Source organism: Perca fluviatilis, chromosome 2 (assembly GCF_010015445.1).
Source record: "Perca fluviatilis chromosome 2, GENO_Pfluv_1.0, whole genome shotgun sequence".
In the NCBI taxonomy this organism is placed as follows: domain Eukaryota; kingdom Metazoa; phylum Chordata; class Actinopteri; order Perciformes; family Percidae; genus Perca; species Perca fluviatilis.
The window spans coordinates 35,753,195-35,775,461 of NC_053113.1; the positions used below are offsets into that span (position 1 = coordinate 35,753,195).

Below are 22,267 nucleotides of genomic sequence, written 5' to 3' on the forward strand. Positions count from 1 at the left end.
TGAATGAGCCTTAGTGCTTGATGTGCACAGTCTTGATCAGCTTGACAATGACAGATTACAGTGCTGTATTCTGAGAGTAATTAAGATGGGTCTATCGTCACGCTGATAACTCAAGAACATGGTGCCCGCAAGGCATGCAGCACCAGCCTGTCAGACAACGGCTCTCTTCTGTGGAAACAGCATCAACGTTTTCTTATGACTCACCTTGAGAGGAGGCAAAAAGTCCTGCATCGGCTGTCAATTTTGTAAAGGTTCTCTTTTCCTGTATATCCCAGCCTTACTCAAGACTACTACTACCACAAGATTAGAAAATACACATATATATATATATGGGTACAACAACAACAACAACCCTGTAATAAATACCAATGCACTTCTGAGGAACGTTTTTAACAGAATTACAAAAATTGTTGAACATTTTGGGGAAATACATTTGCTTTCTTGCCTGTAATCAGGGGTGTCGGACTGGGGGTGGTAAGGGGACTGAGTACCCAGGGGCCTCATGTGAGGAGGGCCCAAAAAGATGCTAAAATGAATAGCTGTGGATGTGGGGAGGGGCCCATTGAGAATGCCTTTCTACAGGGCCCAGAATATGTTGCTACGCCCCTGCCTGTAGTTAGATTTATGGATTGATTGATAGCCACTCTGATATCTGAACACTAAATATGAAGCTATAACCAGTAGCTGGCTATCTTTGCTTAGCACAGAGACTGGAAACAGAGGGAAACAGCTAGCCCAGCTCAGTCCAAAAGTAACAAAGTCTGCAAACCAGCACCTCTGTAGCTCACAAATTAACCCATATTGTTTTGTTTGTGTGTGAGTGTAAGAACGAGAATTTGCCATTTTAAAGGGGCGGCAGGAGGATTTTGTTAACCTTTGGACACAGGCTAGCTAGCGGTTTCATCCTGCTTCATCCGGTTTCCAGTCTTTATGCTAAGGTAAACTAACTGTCTCTCCAGATAAATACCTATTTAGCGAACTGAAATAATAGTGGCATTCATCTTCTCATCTCACTCTCAGCAAGAAAGCATATGAGCATATTTGAAGTCAGCACACAAACATCTAAAGTAGAAATGATTAGTTGATTATCCGGTTAGTCAAACAACGAGCATTATCTGGTTACAGCTTCTCAAATGTAGGATTTCCTGCTTTTTTCAGTTTTAAAGCATGTAAATTCAATATCTTTGGGTTTTGGACTAGTGGTTGTAAGGTAATGTATTTCAGGCCCAAATGCATCATATGAAAGTTTCTATTTCTCCTTAAGTGTATTTAATGTTGTTTCTTTAAGACATGTTTGTTCTTTCCAGCTGGTAGCTCGAGTGTATTGTTCAAATAAGATTAGAGGAACATTAGGGTGCAACGGAGGCACTGCTGAAAAGAAACATACAATAGAAAGTTGGAAGGACTGAGCTATTCTAATGTCCCCAAGTCTAGCTACATCCTGCTGTGTAAGGGAAGAATATTTCATTCAGTCTGCATAAATGCATTTGCAAACAGCACTCCAACAAGAAAGGGAGCGACTGATTCCAGGGGATGCTGTTAATAAAGTAGGGTATACTTGTCCCAATATGTCAGTCTATATTTACATTTCTACTCATATCTCAGAGTAAAGCGTGGCATCAGCAGCACATTGTTTTTTCTATTAGTAATGTTTAGTTTAAGTGTTTTGTTGGCTCTCACTTCTACGTAGTATAACTGTATTTTACATTTTTTGCATTAGCCTACTTCCACCTGCATGCCGCTGCTTAAAGAGGACTCTAGGTACACAGTGGTTATTTTATCAGGCTCAGACCTGCCCAAACAAGCCCAGAGAGGAGACAGAAAGGAGCTGCTCCCCTCCTGTTGTCTGAGCTGAAAAGTGCAGCAACAGAGCTCTGCCAGATAAAGAGATTTCCATAGAAGTGAATGGCCTGCCATCAAACCACAGTGGACATAGTAGATTGGACTGGTCCAAAGAGGGCATGGGCCGGCCAACTCCCAAACTCAATATCTCTAAATGTTATCGAAAAAAAAAATAATAAGCCGACTCACTAGACAAAAACATCTGATAGAAGCCAAACACTGCAGCTGCTGATTAAAGCACCCAAACCTTTTTCATTCCAATTCAAGCAGTGGATTAGCTGGAGATCGATAGCTGAATTTATTGATTAGAGATTTAGCCTTCTCTCTCAGAAAGAGGCCTTTCTCCTCCACATTGATCAGCAGTTATTTAGTCTTAATGTTGTGACTTCTGGTCGGAAACTCATCCACTCGAGGTTCTCTTTTTGTTGAATTTCTCTTTAGCTGTGACCGCTTGAAACACAGGAGCATTTCTTTAAAATATACTATCTATTTATTTCGGGTGGTCCATAATGTGTTAAAGAAACAAGGCAACAGTAAGTAAAAAGATAACATCGGTGTCACCATCATCAGTAAGAAATATGCTTTTTAGGCTGTAATTGTGGTTTCCCCTTTAGGTACAAACAGTGTAATTTGAAATGCTCTGATGAAATACCGTATATCATCTAATATTGGTAAGAATCTGAGCACTGGTGTCTCAGATATTGCATATGACACATGGATGAGTGAACAAATTATGCAGAGGGCCCCTTTGGGCTGATTGCATTCCCAACTTCTGACAGAAATCCAACAAGAGAACAAGTGTTGCAGGGCCCTCCTTAACCCAATCAGTGGGATTTATTTTATTTTTTTTTTATTTTTTAAATGCCATAATGAAGCAATGAGTTCAACTTTCTGAAAATGTGATCAGGGACAATAGAGGCACAAGACTAATAGATACAGTGCTTCTTTTAAGTGAATAAGTGCCATTCTGAAAAAAGAAAAGAAAAGATGTTCTTTTTCCCCATCAAAAGACAGCTAGAAAGAAACCGTTATTGTAGTTAAGTAGTAGGGGTGTGCAAAAAAAAAATCTATTCACATTTGTATCGCGATACAAGCTCTCTATAGAATTCCAAAAAATCGATTCATATTATTTATTTATATATTTTAAATTGTATGTCTACTGCAATCACATGGGAAAAGTATACATTTACATACTGTGAATCTGGGTTTTTTTTGTTTATTTTTTAAGATTATGTTTTTTGGCATTTTCAGCCTTTATTTGGATAGGACAGCAGAAGACATGAATGACATGCAGCAAAGGGCCGCAGGTCGGAGTCGAACCGGGCCCGCTGTGTCGAGGAGTAAACCTCTATATATGGCCACCCGCTCTACAAACTGAGCTATCCGGGTGCCCCTGTAAAAAATGTTTTAATCATCGTTTTTGAATCGAAAATCAATTTTGAATTGAATCTTGAGCCTAAAATTCAATATAAAATCAATTTGTGACATTTTCTGAACCGTGCACCCCTATTAAGTAGCATTATTGAGTCTTAGCGTATGCCTACTATAAAGTATACTATAAGTGAGAGCCAGCAAATCTTGATTTGTATGAAAACAGTATACCGTCCTTTTATATTTACATTCTCATATGAAAAAGGAAAGTGCTGAAAAACTCATGGTGACAAGTGAGCTAAATGCTAAACATGCTGATGTTTAGCTGGTGTAATATTAACAATGTTCACCTTAGTTTAGCTTTTTAGCATGCTAACATTAGCTAATTGGCACTAGAGTGCAACTGAGGCTGATGGGAATGTATGTATGGTAGTAAAGTAGTTTTGACCTGATGATGACGCTACATGAAATGTTGAAGGATCACCAAAATGAATTCAACTCATCCTGAAGGGACCATAAACGTACGGACCAAATTTCACTAAAGACTCAAAGTGTCAACCTCATGGTGGCGCTAGAGGAAACGTTAAAGAATCTTCAAAGTCATGAGGCTTTGAGTCAAAAGTCAAAGTCTTGCACATTTATGAAGAGGCTCAGTGAAATCCTAATGTGACAGGAGACGACTCAGCGTTTAGCAGCAGATGGATTCTCCCTGCAGTCCCTGATCAACTTTATTTCAAATTTATTTGGCGAGCCTGCACACTGTAGTACAATTTAGGGAAGGTTTAAAGGTATCAAAGTTTGAATCTCATCCAGCCTTCGTAAAAACACAATTACTGGCATCTGTGGTGTTACGTGTGAGAGACAGGTGAATGGTCAGATCACTGTAGCCACTGTAGCCATTTTTGAGAATCTTCCTATTAGTGAACTGGATTCCTATTTGTTAAAAGTGTGGTTTGAGTTACGGTACGGTGCAGGGTTACAGAGAATATCTGCCCGAAGGAAGTGCTGTGCTTTGACTGCTCCACAGCCTTAATGGTGGCTTGTAATTGCTCCATCACCCATACTAATGTGCACTCCATGCCCCTTTCAAAACAAAAACATTGCATTTCCTTTTTTCCCCCCATTGTGGACCTTATTGTCACCGTCTGAGCATTGCAGCCAATAAGAGTGAGCTCTCTCAGATCCAGGGAACAGAGAGAACAATGTCATATTCATAAGCGGAGACATCAGCTCTCCTCCTCATTACCACAGCACAGTCATGAATGGAAGCTTCTGTCCCCACAATCATGAAAGGACCTGTCATCTGTCTGTTTCTCCTAATTGACTGTTTACTACATTTGAACACAGACAGACAGACAGACAGACGGACACATTTCTCATCGTCCTCAGTTTGTCATTCAGTTTGACACCGCAGTACAGATCCCTTACGTAGAAATGTCCCCAGTTTCTATACTACATTCTAATTTAAAGACCCACCGTTATTTATGTAATGTTGTCTATTGAGACCCATTTCAAACCATCTGCCTTGGTTGTAAAGCACTTTGGGTTAACTTATGTTGTTTTAAATGTGCTGTATAAATAAAGATGACTTGACTTGACTAAATGACTCAAAGGGATAACATGGCTCCAGCAGCACTCCTGTGACAAAACAACCTCATACAGTATTTACCGGTACAGTATTTCCTCATACAGTAGGCTATTTGAAGTTCCCACTATAAGGCGGCTCGGTGGTTAGCACTGCTGCCTCAGTTTGCGTGCCCCCCAACTAATCGATTGATCGACAATGAAAATAATCATTAGTTGCAGCCCTTATTTGCATTACAACTGCAGTTAGTCCCCAGTCACCGGACTATGGCTGCCCACTGCTCCGAGTTAGTTCGGATGGGTTAAATGCAGAAGATACATTCTTCATGTGTGTAAATGTACTTGGCAAATAAAATAAATATTATTACATAATACAGTATATTAAGCATGTGGACAAAAACTGCTGTACCGAGCACCCAAGGTGATGTTTTTAAGGAGAAATTGGACTCTTTGAAAATTGGACTCTGAAAAGAATACATGATAGAACATGGACTTAACCACCACCATTCTTTCTGTGTAGACTGGCTGAGTTGCTCTAACCTCTGACTCGGAAGGACAAATAGTGAAATCTGCCTATTCACTTGGAGCTGCAAGGACTCTCCGCGCTCACATCCATTTTCAAAAAGCGATCTCAAAAGAGAGCGTGAAGTTCGATCGTTCACACACTTGCCGTGCCCAGACAAGGTAGTAATGGTTTAAAAGCATTCGATTTACGGACAAAAAATTCACACATACACAGCAGCAAAATACAGAGCAGATGCAGCAGAAAAACACAGCCTGGAGGTAAGCTGTAACTTCTAAAAGATAACCGCAGAGCCCACACGACTTACTTTGTTCCATCTGATTCCGGTGGCTAAATTCCTTCCATGCATTAGCTACAAATTCTCTGCCAGCCCCTCCCTTTCCGACAGTAAGATTAGCTGCCACTGCATAAAGTAGTGCCATGCATTATCTAGCAATTAGAGTGAGGCTTATTAAGGAGAGTTTAATGTAAATTTAATGAGCAATAAATTCAATTTCTTTAAATAGAAGAGTTTATTATTGTTACAAATGATGTACTGTGGTGATCATGAACGTACCGGCGATGAAATACTTCACAAGCGGGCACATATCAATGGGCCATTAAGTGCAGTATTAAATTTATCCTGAAACATGGTACTGTAAGTGCTATTTTATACCGATAGTGGAGAGAAGGCCGCTTCAGTTTTCTGCAGAGATAACACTGATGTGTGCGTGTGGTTATGAGAAGATATTTGTCGTAGGTAGCAGATTTACTCAATTAATCGTTTAGTCGGTCGACAGAGAAACGCCAATGTTTCTGGTTTCAGCTTCTCAATTGTGAGGCATTGCTGCTTTTCTTCATCTCATGTGATAGTAATCTGTCGGAGTTGAGACGAAACAAGCTATTTGAAGGCGTCAGCTCGACTTAAGGAAGTTTTTTATTTAATTTGTTGACATTCTATAGATCAGATGATTAGTCAATGAATTGAAAAAGTAATCGGCAGATCAATCTATGATACAAAAATATTTACGGTCCTAAGTACATTTACTCAAGTGTTGTACTTGAGTACAATTTTATGATAAATGCACTTGAATATGTCTTTTTTTATGTTACGTTATACTTCTACTTCACCACATTTGAGTGGCAAATATTTTGTGTGTATTTTATGTGTCTTTTTATTCCACTAGGTTTATTTGACGGCTGCAGAATAACATTTTACACACAAAACCAATAATGGGCTAACAGCAAAAACAGTTGCATTTGTATGCATTTAATTACCCAACACTATAAAGAAGTTGAATTTAGCCCCAAGTTCACCAACTATAACATGAAAAGGCTGCTGTTAATGCATCAGTAAAAAAAATCCAGTAAACTATTATACTGCATAATAATACAACACTCACAGGGGATTTTTGTCTGCATGATGAGTAGTTTAACTTTTGGTATTTTTTAAATATATTCTTCTGTCTTATAGTTAGGCTACATGTTCTCATCGGGTAAATTCTTGAATGCAGTAGGCTACTTGTAATGAAGTATTTTCACACAGTTGTATTTAAATTAGGGATCTAAATAATTCTATTACCACTGGTTTAAGATTACCTTGTATTTAGTATTATATATAGTAGTATATATTAAGAGGATCCTCAAGAGGAGACTGTGTTAATCTGTGTTAAAAGTTCTTTTAGTCAGTCAGCCTGGTCCATCAGAGGGTCTAGAGAGTGGAACTCAATTCCAAACCACATCAGACAGTTAAACACATATACATCTTTTGCTGAGCAGCTAAAACACTGGATGGTCAACACGTGTCAGCACTAACACTATTTATGATACATATTATTCTGTTAGTTTGAGTCAACGTACATGAATTTTACTTATTGTTTCCTCCTAGTTTAATACTGCTTTTATTGTTCTTAATGGTTATGTCTGTTCTAATTTATATATTTTTTTCACTTTATACCCTGTTGTTCTGCTTTGTTGTATATCTTTCTGCTTGTGTGTTGTGTCTTGTCTTGTGCTACGTTGTGTTTTGCTTGTGTTGTCTTTTTGTTTCTTTGTATTTAAAAAAAAAAAAAAAGCCTTTTTTTAACATCGAAGGCAGGGGACTACAGATGAAAAATAGCCTTTTGGCTAATTCTGGCTTTTTTTTAACCCATTGGAAATCATGTGTTTCATTAAAATTTGCGCTGTCCCCTTTCATAAATAAACTAAACTCAAAGTACTCCACATAGTTAAGTATGCATATACAGGTATGAATGTGTTTACTGTAGGCCCCAATATGCTCCATTGACAGAGAGAAAACATTGGGAGATCCACACTTGTATGATAACTACCCACCACCAGAACACACACACACACACACACACACACACACACAGACTGTAAGCAAACACAAATTGAGGGCAGAGCAGCACACACTGCTAGCCGATTTCAGCAGTATCTGTTTCAAAGCCAAACCCCACCATAAGCAGCAAGAGACGGACATCTTCAGTTACTCACCCTGTCACGTGCCAACTGGCAACCAAGAGCACTGTAACAACTGTATGATTCGCTGTGTTTCTCTGAGATGCCGTCTTTCAGCGGCGCCGTGAGGCTTCATGACAGCTCGTATCGATCCACTTCACCACCACTCAGCCTCGACGAATGACTTTAAGCTGGCAATAAATGGGATTATGCAACCTTCTGAAATTTGACCAGTTGATATGCTACAACAGGCCGAGCCCCAGGAGACGCAGGGAGAGAAAAACTGCTAAACAGATTCTTTGTTAGAATGCAAAGTGTCAGCATTTCATAACTGCAGCTTATGTAGCGTTATCAGCCCCTCTGTACACTGAACAACTTTCTCTTATGATGCCCAGGCCTGTTCAACCCTCCTTCCTTGGTATCTTTAGATCAAACTGGACATCTATTGTGACAAGCAGCATCCAGTCAGTGGACTGTTCTCCTCTCACCAGAGACAAAGAGTCAAGCCCACTGATTCTGGATTATTTACTAAGAAAACGTGGAAGCTGTCAAAAGGCATACTGTCAGCACTTCACAAAGCAAGAGCTCGGTCTGTTTTTTTTTTTGTTGTTGCTCCCAGCAGCTGGCACAAAGACAATCAAACAAATGAAAACCCGGAGGTCAGATCAAACCTTCTCTGGTTTGGGGATTTTACCCGAAACAGGAGACAGGCATCAGTTTCCTGCTGCTGCTGCAACCCTCGGTGTGCTGAGCTCCAGGCGCGTTCGTGATGCATTCTTTTATTTGACTGAGAGGTTAATTAACTTAATGTGACAAAGAGACGTTAGACAATGCTGTAAATGTCATTCAACCGCTATTCAACAGACCATAATAAATTCAACAACTGTGAAATGAAAGCCTTGTAAAAGCCTCTTTTTTTTTTTTTAAATCTTATTTTTAAATCCCACTGTAAAAAAAGTCAAATTCTTTGACTAGTAACCTCAATAATGAGAACAGCATGATTTGGTAGCAGGTTGCAAACACACACACACACACACACACACACACACGCACGCACACACACACACACACACACACACACACACACACATACACAGGCTTTGATGAGTTTCTGCAGACCTGTTGATGGCTTATGTAGATACCACTATAGGCTACAGCGGTATAGCCACTAAAGGCGATATGAGAAACATAAATTATATCAATAATAAGTTGCTCAAGTAGACTTCAAGTGTAAACCTGTCATCGCAACTGGTGCTTTGCCATTTCAACAACCCGGGAAGGAATTGACGAGCCGACAACACGTCCATCCTACCGCTGGGAGGGATTTAAAGCGGCTGTAAGCTGACATTTTTTTAACCGTTTAACATGCGTCACTATTGTTAGCAAACAACACTGACGCAAGCAACTCTGATGCAACCGTGGTAGCATAACGGGGGTTGGGGGATGCTCGGGCTATGGGACTGCAATGGTCGGGCACATTTAGGCGACCATTGGTCCATGCAGTTGCACGCTGTGTAAAAAATAAAATAAAATACAAAGCCTTTAACGACGATTTAGCAGATTTACATTCCCAGAATCCCAGCCTCAGTGACAGGAGAGGAGAAGTGAAAGACTGCGGACTGGAACACACACACACACACACACACACACACACACACACTGGCATCAGAGGCTGCAGTTGTGCGGGGATAGGACACTGTGCGAGACCAGAGCTGCAATGCGTGTTTTCCACTTCCGAAGCGCACCTGAAGCGCAGACTTGAGAGATTTGCAGACAGTGGGATGAGTTGGGACTATACGAAGGTTTATGCGGTATGACTGAAAAAGGATACAAGTGCGCTTGAGCCGTGTTCTCTCTCTTCTTCAGTCGGTCTCATTTCATAATAAAAGAGCCACGTTTCACTGTGCAATGCCTTCAACTTGCCCCACAGATTTAAAACCCCGCACGGCCATTTCAACTCGATTATCACCGCTGATACTTTCTCGCCGCCTGTGCAATTTGTGTAGCACTATAACACTACTTTTTTTTCTTTCTTTTTTTATAGCACTCATCTGTATCGTATTGCAGTATAGGCTACAACTCATGACAACACCCTTTCAACCAGCGCTCAAAATCACGAGATGAGTAGAACCAGCAGTCACGAGAAACAGCGTGGATATTTGGGACTCGACAGCGGTATCAGAGCGATAGAAAGTGATGCTGAGATTTGAAGAGCAAAAGCTTGTGCGCATCCAGCGCGCAAACGCACCACAACTTCTACCCGGAGCTACTCCTCTGGCTTCAGCTGTGTGGAGCGGGGAATTCTGCATGACAGACACAGAACACACACACACACACACACACACACACACAAGACACCAAAAAACTTACCTTTCAGAAGAAACGCCGCTAAAATCACGAAAGCAGAGAGAGAAATAGCGAGAGATCCGCTCCCCGTGATCGCCATGTTGGACACCTGCTTGAGACTGGCGGCGCTAAATCACCTAGAGACGGCCATGGGATGAAAATGTAGACACATGAGAGGCGGAGGGAGGGCTCAGGCAGGGAGCCTGATATCACATTGGGCTGCATTATGTTGCAATGACATCTAGGCCTATAAAATAATATAGCAATATTAAAGTGATACCTTCAAAAATGTCCCAAACTGTGTTACTGTCCGTATAGATTGCCACTGAACACTGTAGTCAACACTGTAATTCCCAATAGGAATACTGAAGGTATATTACAGTGATGGGCTACCATGGGGAAGTGTAAAATACAAGGGAGCGCAGTGAGGTAACCATAAACTCACCACCGAGAACCACAGACACTTTATAGGAATATTATAGTAATTTTCTTTTATGGTTATAGTCTGTTAGTTCATGCGGGTGAGACCAACCTATACTCATCTGGCTGCACTTTGGTTTTTATAGCTGAGGCACCAATGAGATAAAACAGCATTCAGTTTATGTTTATGCTTATGTTTATGATACAGCCGTCAGGCCAATAGCAGTGTAAGCTTCGGTTTGTGAAATAGAGTGTGTGTGTTTTGGGACGCTTTAAAGCCTGCAGATAAAGAAAGGTTTATTTAACACCTTTTGTGTGTGTGTGTTTGTGTGTGTGTGTGTGTGTGTGTGTGTGTTGTTTGTGTGTGTGTGTGTGTGTGTGTGTGTGTGTGTGTGTGTGTGTGTGTTGGGGGGGGGGGCATTTTACAGTATGCTGCTTTTTAATCAACATAATTGAAATCAAACTGTCACATGTTAGAAATGAATTCACCCAGGCTTAAATAACAAAAATGTGTGTTTTTGTCTCAGAAAAAGGAAGGTATGTGTGCTAAAAGGACTGTTGGTGCTCGACCATGTACAAACCTGCTTAATTAAAGGAATACTCAGTCAACTTTTAGAGAAACTCCGGTTCTCAAGGCATTTTGTTCCATGTCAAAGAGCGCCCCCCTTTCTTTGAATGGTGTATTACATTTTATTACATCTTCAGTTGCTGAAGAGGTGGCACGCGGTCCTCAGAATTGGGGAACAAAATCACATTCGAATTTCTCATTTTAAAATCATACTGCTTGAATGGGAATGAAATACTGTAATTATTAATGCAGTGAGTGTGATCAATTCAACTATCTCCTCCACTCGGTGTGTCTGTGTGTATTATATGTATTATATTGTGTAATGTTTCAACCCTCCCCAACCTATTCTCAACTGAAACAGTACATTTGGAATATCTTATGGGAATCACAGAGCTACAGAGAACTGTGCATGACAACGTTGAATCTCATTTCCCTTTTTCATTGTGTCAAAACAGCACAAAGGCTGCTAATTGCACAATCTATTCTCTGAGACTGCGTGTCAGTCCTCATTCCATGGATGAGTAGATAGCATTTAGAGCCTCACTCTAATGCTGCAGCCGTCCCTATCGCTACAGATTGAATTCCACACATCGAATTTATTTCAGATGTTATTATCTGTGGCAGCTTGCCAGTTCTGCCTGCCACTCACACAATGTCTCCACAAGGTGTTTTCCCCTCACAGCTCCGGCCATGCTGCTTTCTTTTCAGACAGAATAGCATTGGTGGGCATCACTCTGCACCTGGTGGAGATGTGCTCAATAAGTTATATTTCCACATTTTGTATTTTTGTGGGATTTGTAGTCATTTGATTTACAGTACGCCTGATGGTTCATCTCAGTTCTTGTGCATTCACGATTCCCCACAATGCTCCCAACTTTTGTTTTCACTCTCCGTTGATTCACTCCACTTCTGCACGGCCTTTCCTTTGCCCATGAGAATAGATGGGGGTCTCTCTGAGAAGAGAAGCCCAGCGTTTCTGTCTCCCTGAGCAGGATGAATAATGGATGGGAATGGATCAGATGACTGAACTGCTTCATTTGGATCCTCTGTAGTAATGGCCAGGCATAGATTCTCTGTCTATCTGTGTATTGTAGTGTGTGCTTGTGTGTGATGTTTAATCATATCACGCGAGGAATGGTCATGCAACTTGCAAACCATTAAGTAGTTTGTTTGAAGGATTTTGCATATGAGCTACGGTCGCACACTGAAAACTGGTGGTGCCATTTAATAGGGCTGCCATCAGCATTTTCTATTTAAATTAGTGGAGAAAGTGGTAATAAAAGATTTTCACCCAGGCCTCTTTTTCAGTTAATGTTTGATTAGAAATGCAATGGTTTTAAATTAAGATTTCTTTCCCCCTTGGTTTGAAATCAATCAAATTAACGGAAATTGAATTATTTGAGATTGTAATCTATTTAGGCAAACCATTCACCATGAAAATGTTTTCCTCCTGTTGTGAACGGAAGAATAATTGAATCAGACCCTTGTAAATGACCCCGAATGGCTGAGCAAGAACAAGGCTCCTTGAAATGAAATGTAGATTCTTTTCATGCTTAGACCACATAAGTGAACAGGCAAGGCTATGTAAACTTCAATTTACCACACATAATATGTACATCGATTCACATGTGTATATGTAATATGATGAACAGATGAACAGAGGGCAGAATGACGGACAGTAATCATGTATGCAGAAATGTGTGTGTGCAAGCCTCTACCCATATCCATATATCCACCCAAAGTCACTTTTAAAAAAAACTTATTTTAGCACAACAGCATTTATAAAGTAGAATAGTGCTACTGCAAATTTCCGTCTCTTTCCCCCTCCCATAGCAAATTATTACAGGAAATGATATTCCAAATATATCACCACAGGTCATCAATTCTTTATGCCTTTGAGGTATGAAACATGTGGTCTCAGTTGGTTTCCTACCTCTTTTTTTTTACACTTACATACAGTACATGTAGGACCCACTTGTAAATGACATTTGTGTATGTTTCCTAGAAAGGAAATCCTATAGTTGCTGCATGTAAATGTCCAAAGAATTGTATCTTAAAAGCTTTGAAATATTTTCTCAACCTATTTTTTGATAATTCAGTAAGTTAGTTTGCATTGAGTAGATGATTCGCCATTGAAATCATCATTTGTGGTGAATTCAGATTGCTTTTTGCCAAAGAAAGCAAACACACCTGCACAAATACATACTGCATTCTGTTCATTTGAAGCAACAGGATTGTTTTCAAACCGCCAATAAGTTTATGTAAATTGCATACAGTAATGACATCCATCAGTCTCTGTCCTTTCCCCAACGGACAGCGCGTAAATACTTTAATTGCTAGACACGTGCTTCACATTTTATCAGCCAATGCATGCCCAGGCAATTTTGCATCCCACCAAACCCCCAGACATACAGCAGGTGATTGTAATAAATCATAAGTCACGTGGTACCTTACAGAAGCTTAATGGTAATAAATGTGTCAGGGTATAGTGTATGTCAAGTTGGCTGGATGGGCCTAAGTGTGCCTTTCTTGTCTCTATATGTGTGGAAAAGAAATATTGTTTCAGTCCTCCCATTTATAATAGTCTGAACTCTGATAGCTCTTACACTCAGCATTTATTTGGCCACTTCAAACCTCTTCGGAGCTCGAAAGGATGGTAGTGACCCACTTCCACCTTTTTATCTGCTTCAAGTGGCCTATCTAATCCCACATATGTGCAGCATTGAGGAGTAGTTGACTACATGTCATTAAACTAGTAGTGTAGCTACATTTGGCAGTAGCTTGCTGGTAGTTCAACTACATTCATACTGGCAGCGTGATTCAAGTAGTTAAATTACTTTTGTTGCCATGTTATGTGTAGTTACAGTAACTACTGAAACTACAAACCCGGCAAGGCAATGCATTTGTCAGGCAGCCACTTCTGTTGAGGACAGGTTGAGATCTTGGGGCTATATGCCAGCAAGATGGAATGTCAGCTCACTGTGAATAGAATTTTTGAATATATTAGGTGTCAGTTAGTCATCAAGTAGTCTTGCATTGCCAGACCTTCCTCCATAGCGCTGCGGAGGAGGGTCTGGCTAGTCCACACACAATCTGAGATGGGAGAAAAACATGCTCTGGTTTATTGGCATTTCTTTAAACCAATCACAATTGTCTTGGGCAGCGCTAAGCAAAGCGCCGTACGGAGCAACGGTGCCTCTGCAAAATAGCCTCGGGAAGGAACTTGTTTTGGTGGAACATGTGTACGTTCAAAAGTTGTTTTAGTCGTGCGAGAGAAAACTCTGATTGGACAGATAGTCTAGCTAGCTGTCTGGATTTACCCTGCAGAGATCTGAGGAGCAGTTAACCATAATTACAACACAAAGAAAGTGGAAGGTGACGGACATCTGTCTGAAAAGAGTGACATCCGGCGGAATTTCCGGCGACAACAGAGCAATCTCGGAAGTGGAACGTCGTGGATATAGACTAGTCATCAAGTATAGATTATTGCTATTTTTTAACAAATGTTCAGAGAAGTTTCTGCATGCTATTATTGAGGTTACCTCACTAGCAGTAGTAACAGCAGTACCCCCACCTAGACTCTAATTTCTGAAAGCAGGTGTCTGACTGATGGACATTGCATACAAAACCAAAGCTGGCATTCCTGTACTTTCCCATGAATAGTGGGGCATTTTCTTATTTAGTTTATGAATGACCTGTTAACAAGTGGGCACTTCTTGCAATAAACTCAATTGAATAGCATTTGTTTGCTGGCATGAGACTTTTTTGTTTTATATTTTGTTATAATTTCCTATACTATGTACTTTGTCGATTTGATAACTCTTTTGAAAAATAGTTTTGAACTATTTTTTCTGTGTAGCTTAACCAAACTAGATTTCTGCCTAGCTTTGCTGTAGTTAAACTTCATCCAGTGTGAAGTAATTGGTAGCTTACAAAGCTATGCTTTCAAAATAGCTACCCCAACTTCTGCGGTCGATTCGGGAACTATCCGAAGACGCCAGTAGAAGCTGGACATCATCTATTTATCCATTATCTTCAGCTAACTATTTTGACCGTTTCATTATTATGTAAAGCTAACTATTTGAACTGTTTATTTGTTACTTTTAGCCCAGAGTTGCAACTTATCTGGTCACTTGTTAGATTTCCCACAATCTCAATTGCAACTGGTGTTCAGGTGTGACCGCTGACTCAATGTGGATATATTTTTCTAAGTGAAATCCTTTTATTCTTTTTCAAATTAATTTAGCAATATCTTTCCATGAATCCCCTGGCAACTGCAGATACCACTGGTGGTACAAGTCGGCTCAAAATCACATCAGAAATGTTTTATAATCTTTGTTTAAAGGTGTTCCACTGTAGAATGGATTAAAGACCTTTAAATTGATTATTTACCCCTGGGATAATACACTAGTAACATACAATCATTGTATCATGATTATGGGTAGAACAGACACACTCATAATCAAATGAAAAAAAAAACATCTCAACAGGGATTATGAGAATAAGAAGAACAGAACAAAGCTCTAGGATTATGTGTCGGCATAGCAACCGGTTGATGTATTGCTAGCTACGCTTTATTGGAATTATTAGCACAGCTGGAACGCCTGGCTGAAACCACCTCCATACAGTAGACTGAACAGCATAATGCAGGGCCAGCATCATTAGTGTCAAACAGTCCAGGACTATTTCTGCTGGGAGTCAAACGGCTGGTGGCTATCTGCTGTTATTGAAGAACACCGTGTCTATAATTTTCCACATTAGGTTCAGAATAAAATCAATAATATAATAAATCATAATTTTTAGCCATCAAATTATACATATAACCATATACATATAATATATATGTTTGACTATCAAAGCCAGCAGTAATACCAAGGGATTTTAACCTGGAGTGTATCATACAAAAGATTGTATGATGCTCCAAAGCACTATAGCAGATATGAAAATTGTAGCTGCCAGATTCAGGAAATTTGAAGACATTACTGCCCTTTCTCTAAATATCATAGGATACATTTGCAAATTAATCAGGCAGAAAGATCCCATAAACCAGGGGTCTTCAACGTTTTTTAGGCCAAGGAGCTGAAAGAGAGACAGAGCAGGGACCCGTTACTACATAAACTATATACAATTAAGTTGCATTAAACTGGGCCGGATGGATGAAAATGAATGGCGGTGATTCCTTAAGCTGTATGGCTAACGTAGTGGCTACCTTGCCTATAGTAAGCTTATCTTCAATGTGTACATTAAATGTTTGCCTTTCACAAATAGGCCAATTTATCTTTGCTATTAAAATGTTAGATTCCTTTTAATGTATCTTTTCAGACATATAATTTGGAGGACCCCCTGCACTAACTCTGAGGACCCCCTAGGAGTCACGGACCCCCTGTTGAATATCTCTGCCCAGACTGATCTCATAAAGTGGCGTATGTATGACACGCCAATTCGTATGCCGTTTTGGCGTGTTATTAAGACGCATAATAGCTTTATAGCGTGTTTATCAACGCCGTTCGGCCGCCATTGACCTACATTACGCGTGAATTTTCGCCGTAGCGAGTAGCATGAAAGGACGTAAGTCCACAGATGGAGGTTGGTTGGGGTGGTGGATGGGTAAAACCCAGGACTTTCATGCTGGAGAGCCGGGATCGTGTCCTGCGTGTGGCGTTTTTCAACCGTTATTATTTTTAAAGCCTTCCCCAATGTTTCTTTCCTAAACCCAACCGTTTATTGTTTTCCTAAGCGTGTGACGTTGGTCACCGTCGTGTTTTTGTCGTTTTTTTTCCGTGTTTTTGTCACGGCGACGCCACGTCCGCTGTATACAGCGTAGACATACACGTGGATAGCTCAAAATGCGTACAGATAACACGCCATTTGGCTTTAGGAAAGTGGCGTGTATGTTTATGCAAAGTCATGATGCCACGTTGCTCTGCCATAAACCTAAGCTATAGTGCGTAGTTTCTGCTGCCCCCATGAGGAATTCTAAGTAATGTCAACAACACTGTCTGCGCTTCCTCATGATACAGCCTTCCGTGATCGCACACGCGCCCCCACCCCTCCTCCACACAGTTGCTAGTAGCTAAAGAGGACATGGAGGATTAAAAAAACACGATGGACTCTTCAGAAGAGGTCATTATCTTCCCTCGAGCTTCTGCGTGCCAAAGTCGCTGGACGACATAGCGATACTGAGAAATCCAGAGAGAGTTGTGTGGAGCTGATAGTCTTAATTAGCTTTGTAGCAACTCATTTGGCAATGGCTTGAATGTAACGGACGTTCATTAGCCTTATATCAAAAAGTTGCGCACTAAAGCTTTAAAATGCAACACTTTAAAAGACACTTAAATCTCACAATTAAGCAAAAATCGTATTTGAGTATATATATATATATATATATATATATATATATATATATATTTCAGTATATGTTGTTTTTCACTATTCAAAACCAACTAAGCCCATATTTTCCCCAGGTCGGACTGTTCATTTCTATAACACTGCAGTATACACACCAAAGACCAACCGAGCAAGAATCAAACTGAACAGAAAATCCAATAAGATGCTTTAACCTTCACAGTGCATGTGGCAATCATCTGTAATCCTATTGGATACACAAATTAGTCTTTAAGACTATGCTTTCACACATGAAAATAATTTCATTTTTCAATTACTGAAATCAAAGAGACAATAATATGGCTTAGGAACACCCAGTCACCTCTTAATATATTTTTTTACTGCAAATGTTGAAAAACAGGGAGAGGTTAATATCGTTCAACCTGTTTTCGAGACGCGGTTTAGACAACAGATGCTCGAAGCAGAGTCGAACCTCCTGGGGAGTCAATTCAACAGCTATTCAGTTACAAATACTCCTCGGAAACTATTCTTTTTCAACTGAGAGAACATATCACACTTTTCGATTCCCATGCAGTATAAACATAAAAGAAACAATGGGCTTTCAATTAACACGAGAGATCCAATCGTTTTATCTTCTCCACTGTGCTTGATTTACTATAGATTGCATTGACTGCTATTGAAGCACTGACTGTTTGACCCTAGATTACATTAGAGCTTTAATTGAACTCTCAGATCCAGAAAGCCCTCTGGAAGGTCTCGCTGTCTAGATTAAAGACAAGGGTGCATTTGCACTAAAGGACCCTAAATTAAAGATAACATGTCGACATGACAAGATATGATTATTAATCTCTGTATCTAATTGTAATTAAAAACAAAACCTTGTTGCTTTTTACATTTGGCTGAGTAGGCCTTATGTAAGCAGGAGTATATGAGTTATTATTTCAGCTTTAATGTGATGGTTTAATTAGATAGTTAGTGGCCTGTAAACTGCTAAGTGGGCTTTATAGTGTTCTAATTTGTATGTAAATCTTCATTGTTATGATAATACTACACTAAAAGGTCTAGTGCTGTCTCTGTGATGCTGAGCAGGCCTTTAAGGAAACCAGAATGTCAGGAGCATCCTCTGTTGGACTTGATATTTTGTTGAAATTAGTATACATCCCTTTATTTTCAGGAATTTGGTTTTTAAAGTTGTATTTAATTGAACTTCTGCATTTTGAATGTGACTATTTCTCCTGAATGGACAGCACCGTGATTTATTGGGATGTATCCATAGACATGTCAACAGATAAACACAACACATAAACACGCTTTTTTCACGCAGTCTGTTGAATTACCCTCGACTTTAAAACCAGGGTGGCAAATTAGCTAACTGTTGCATTTACTTTTCCTGTGTATCTCTCCACCCTTATCTGGAGTGGCCTTGTTAAAGGTGCAGTAAGTGATTCTGTGCAAAGTTTCTTGATATTTGAACTCAACTGCCCCCCCCCCTCAGAAGCTCCGCCCCCCCCAGATCCACGGACAGAGAACTACTGGCTGGCCGGCCCATTCAAATGTTGCTGATTTTCTGTGGCTCCTGCACTCCTTTCTGTTGGTTTACCATTTACACAGCCAGGACTGTGTATTAACACCGGATTTTTTTGTAGCGCACACAGAAAATGGAGAGCTAGGTGACCGTGTGTCTAGTGTATTGGATTGACGTCACTTACTGTACCTTAAAATGAACTTAAAAAATAAATAACAATGTACAATCCAGTTTCAATAATTCACCCTATATTCATCCTATAAGGCTACTGTTATCCACATTTTGAATCAGTTGCTGTGTGTGGAGGACACAGCTCATCGAGCAACCGTCTTAGCATTACAGATTACTTTTCCTCCCCTGTGTTTAAAAAGTTCCCTTATTTAATGAACGAAAAGGGAACTGCGGTATGGGGCTCAGACAGGATTCCATCAGGTGTGAAAAGCCGTGTTTTAGCCAGGTTTAACTGTGTCTCATATTTTTATTTATTTCTCTTTTTTCTCTTTTATTATAAGGGCCCATTAAGCAGGTTTCATTGAGTTTAGTGAAATATTAGTATTTTGTGTCTTTTTCTTTCCTCTCTATGTACAGTGCAGTAGAGCTGCCGTATATTTACTAGGGGTGCACGATTCAGAAAATGTCACGATTCAATATCGATTTTTAGGCTCAAGATTTGATTCAAAATCGATTTCCGATTCAAAAACCGATTCTCGATTAAAAAAAAATGATTCGCAGTATGTAAATGCAGTTACTTTTCCCATGTGATTGCAGTAGACGTACAATTTTAAATAAATAATTACATTTTTGGGGGATTTTTTGAATTCTACCACTCATCAGAACACAACCATAGGTGTACTAAACATAATATTTATATGATGATGATATTCATGATTGATTGCCGTGTTTCTATTCCCATGCTTAGACATGGAGTTTAAATTCTTAACCAGAAGAATTTAAACAACTTCTCAACAATAATACTGTTGCTTATTTTCAGATCATATTGTAATATATACTACAATTAGTGTGTTCCTTTACCAAGAAATGCAACTTTGGTGTCAACAAAAGAACCATAACATTTTAACACACACTGATAAAATATTAAGTTAAATGTGGTTTGTTCAGTTTGTTGTTAGATTGATTGAAGTTTCTGCCGCCGTCACACTGAGATGTCACACTGGTTTTGTGAAGTGGAGCCATAATGAGGGATTTTTAATGCATCAATAATGAGTTACATGCTGTATTACTTAAAACCATCAGCCCCACTGTAACCCAAGCAACAGGTCGGTGACATTACCATGCCTGGCTGTAAATCTCAATGTAAGCAAAGTATTCACACAGAGCAATTTTCACATTTTTTCAATGTTAAACATTAGTGTTTGCTACAAAAACTCACTTTCTTTTATTTGTGCAAAAAGGTGAGTTGGTGCAAACATTTGAGGAAAAAATTATAATTATAGTAATACAAATAATAATAGTAATAATTAGAGCTGGGACATATATCGATATTATATCGATATCGTGATATGAGACTATACATCGTCATTGATTTTGGATATCGTAATATAGCATAAGTGTTGTCTTTTCCTGGTTTTAAAGGCTGCATTACAGTAAAGTGATGTCATTTTCTGAACTTACCAGACTGTTGTAACTGTTCTATTATTTGCCTTTACCCACTTAGTCATTATATCCACATGATTATTTATCTAAAATCTCATTGTGTAAATATTTTGTGAAAGTACCAATAGTCAACCCTACAATATCGTTGCGGTATCGATATCGAGGTATTTGGCCAAAAATATCATGATATCTGATTTTCTCCATATCGCCCAGCCCTAGTAATAATAATAATTTGTTTACAGTTCATTTTAAGAGTCAACAGATTTTAGATTTTAAACAGGTGTAGCGCTGAAAGAGGGCTGATTCTGGTATATTGAACTATCTAACCCGTTTGATTTCCTGTAACTCAAGTTGTCTTTTATGAGTAATAGTGGTTTTTAGGAGCTGGAGATTTGTGCTGTGGTTAAATGTAGTTTGGCCCTGATCTTCAAAATGCTCTAATCTACCCTCAACAAAGACTGGGAATAGCAGCAACTAAGACTGAATGCCAACACTTCTCTTCATATTCAAACTGCTGTCACATGTCAACATCAAACTAGTAATAACTTTTGAAGGAGAGGGGGATTTTTTTCCCCTTTATTTGTTAAATTGGGTGAAAATCAAGAGCATCAGAAAGATATGAAGACCATTGCCGTTATTTGTACAATAGATTTCACAGTTACACGGTTTACAACTTCGATCTCTACACCCTTAGAAAACTACAATTTGCATTGTGTTCAGTTGTTGTTTTCACGTGACTTATCTTCTCTACCGAAGACAGAGCTTTGTGTTCTTTGAGTTCTATTATCAGTGCAGTGTCGTTTCTTTCAAAAAGTTATATCTTTATATCGGGAGTTTACCACACGAGTGAGACATTCAATTTAAAGGCGAGGTGTCCAATTAAAATCTGGTTCAAAGTCTGGTTCATTCTGAAACATACTGTGCTATATGGCATTAGCTAATGCAAGTGGACAGGGTGAAACGTGGTTTATGATAATGAGGCCATTCAAATCCTTGATTTTGTAGCAGCTCAAATGCTTCATCCACACGCTTAGGAAAGGTTTAAACCATAGACTGTATAAAATAGGTTTAAACAGGGAGCCAAACAATAACATGCAGAAGATCCTAGCACTGCTGTTGTTTCTCCATGGGCAGATCCCTACAGTCTTGTGTGTCATTATGCTTATAGTGCTCTGCAAAGAGGCAGTGACACATACTGTAAGCAAAGAAGATACACACCAGTAACCACCCCAATGTAAGAGCAGCAACACACAGTGAATGAGTCAGCCCCCCTATTCTTGCTGTAGCAGTGTTTAAGAACAGAGGATACACAGGAGAGCAGTGTTGTCATTTCACACTCTATACATTTACAGTATACCTAAGTACTGGACTTTTGATACTTTATACCTCTACTTTGCTGCATTTCAGAGGGAAATGTTGTAGTTTCCTCTCCACTTGTCATGGTTGTGTATGGGTTTCCTGTTTTATTTTGTATTCTGTTTTTCTCCCTTGTCTTGATTTACTTCCTGCCTTGTGTTTTCCCACCTCTGTGATTGTCTTCCCCACCCTGATGTGTTTCACCTGTTCCTGAGTCCTCGTGTCCTGTACTACGAAGCAGGATTTGGCGTTAGCGAGCTAACTTCAGGTTCAACCCAAGATTTTGTGTATCACAAAGGTGGATCACTTGTTATTGGGTTCAAACAATCCAAAC

The 22,267-nt window shown here is 39.5% G+C and overlaps 1 protein-coding gene across 3 annotated transcripts in view; it reads right to left on the reverse strand.

The window, feature by feature from the left end:
• cadm1b (cell adhesion molecule 1b) overlaps positions 1 to 10,258 on the reverse strand; it is a 172,200-nt gene extending 161,942 nt beyond the window's left edge. For all 3 annotated transcript variants that reach the window (XM_039783077.1, XM_039783068.1, XM_039783086.1), the window contains exon 1: positions 10,130 to 10,258. In XM_039783077.1, the coding sequence (XP_039639011.1) occupies positions 10,130 to 10,205 (76 nt within the window). In that variant the 5' untranslated portion in view covers positions 10,206 to 10,258. The remainder of the gene's footprint in view (positions 1 to 10,129) is intronic.
• Between the last annotated feature and the right edge of the window lie 12,009 nt (positions 10,259 to 22,267).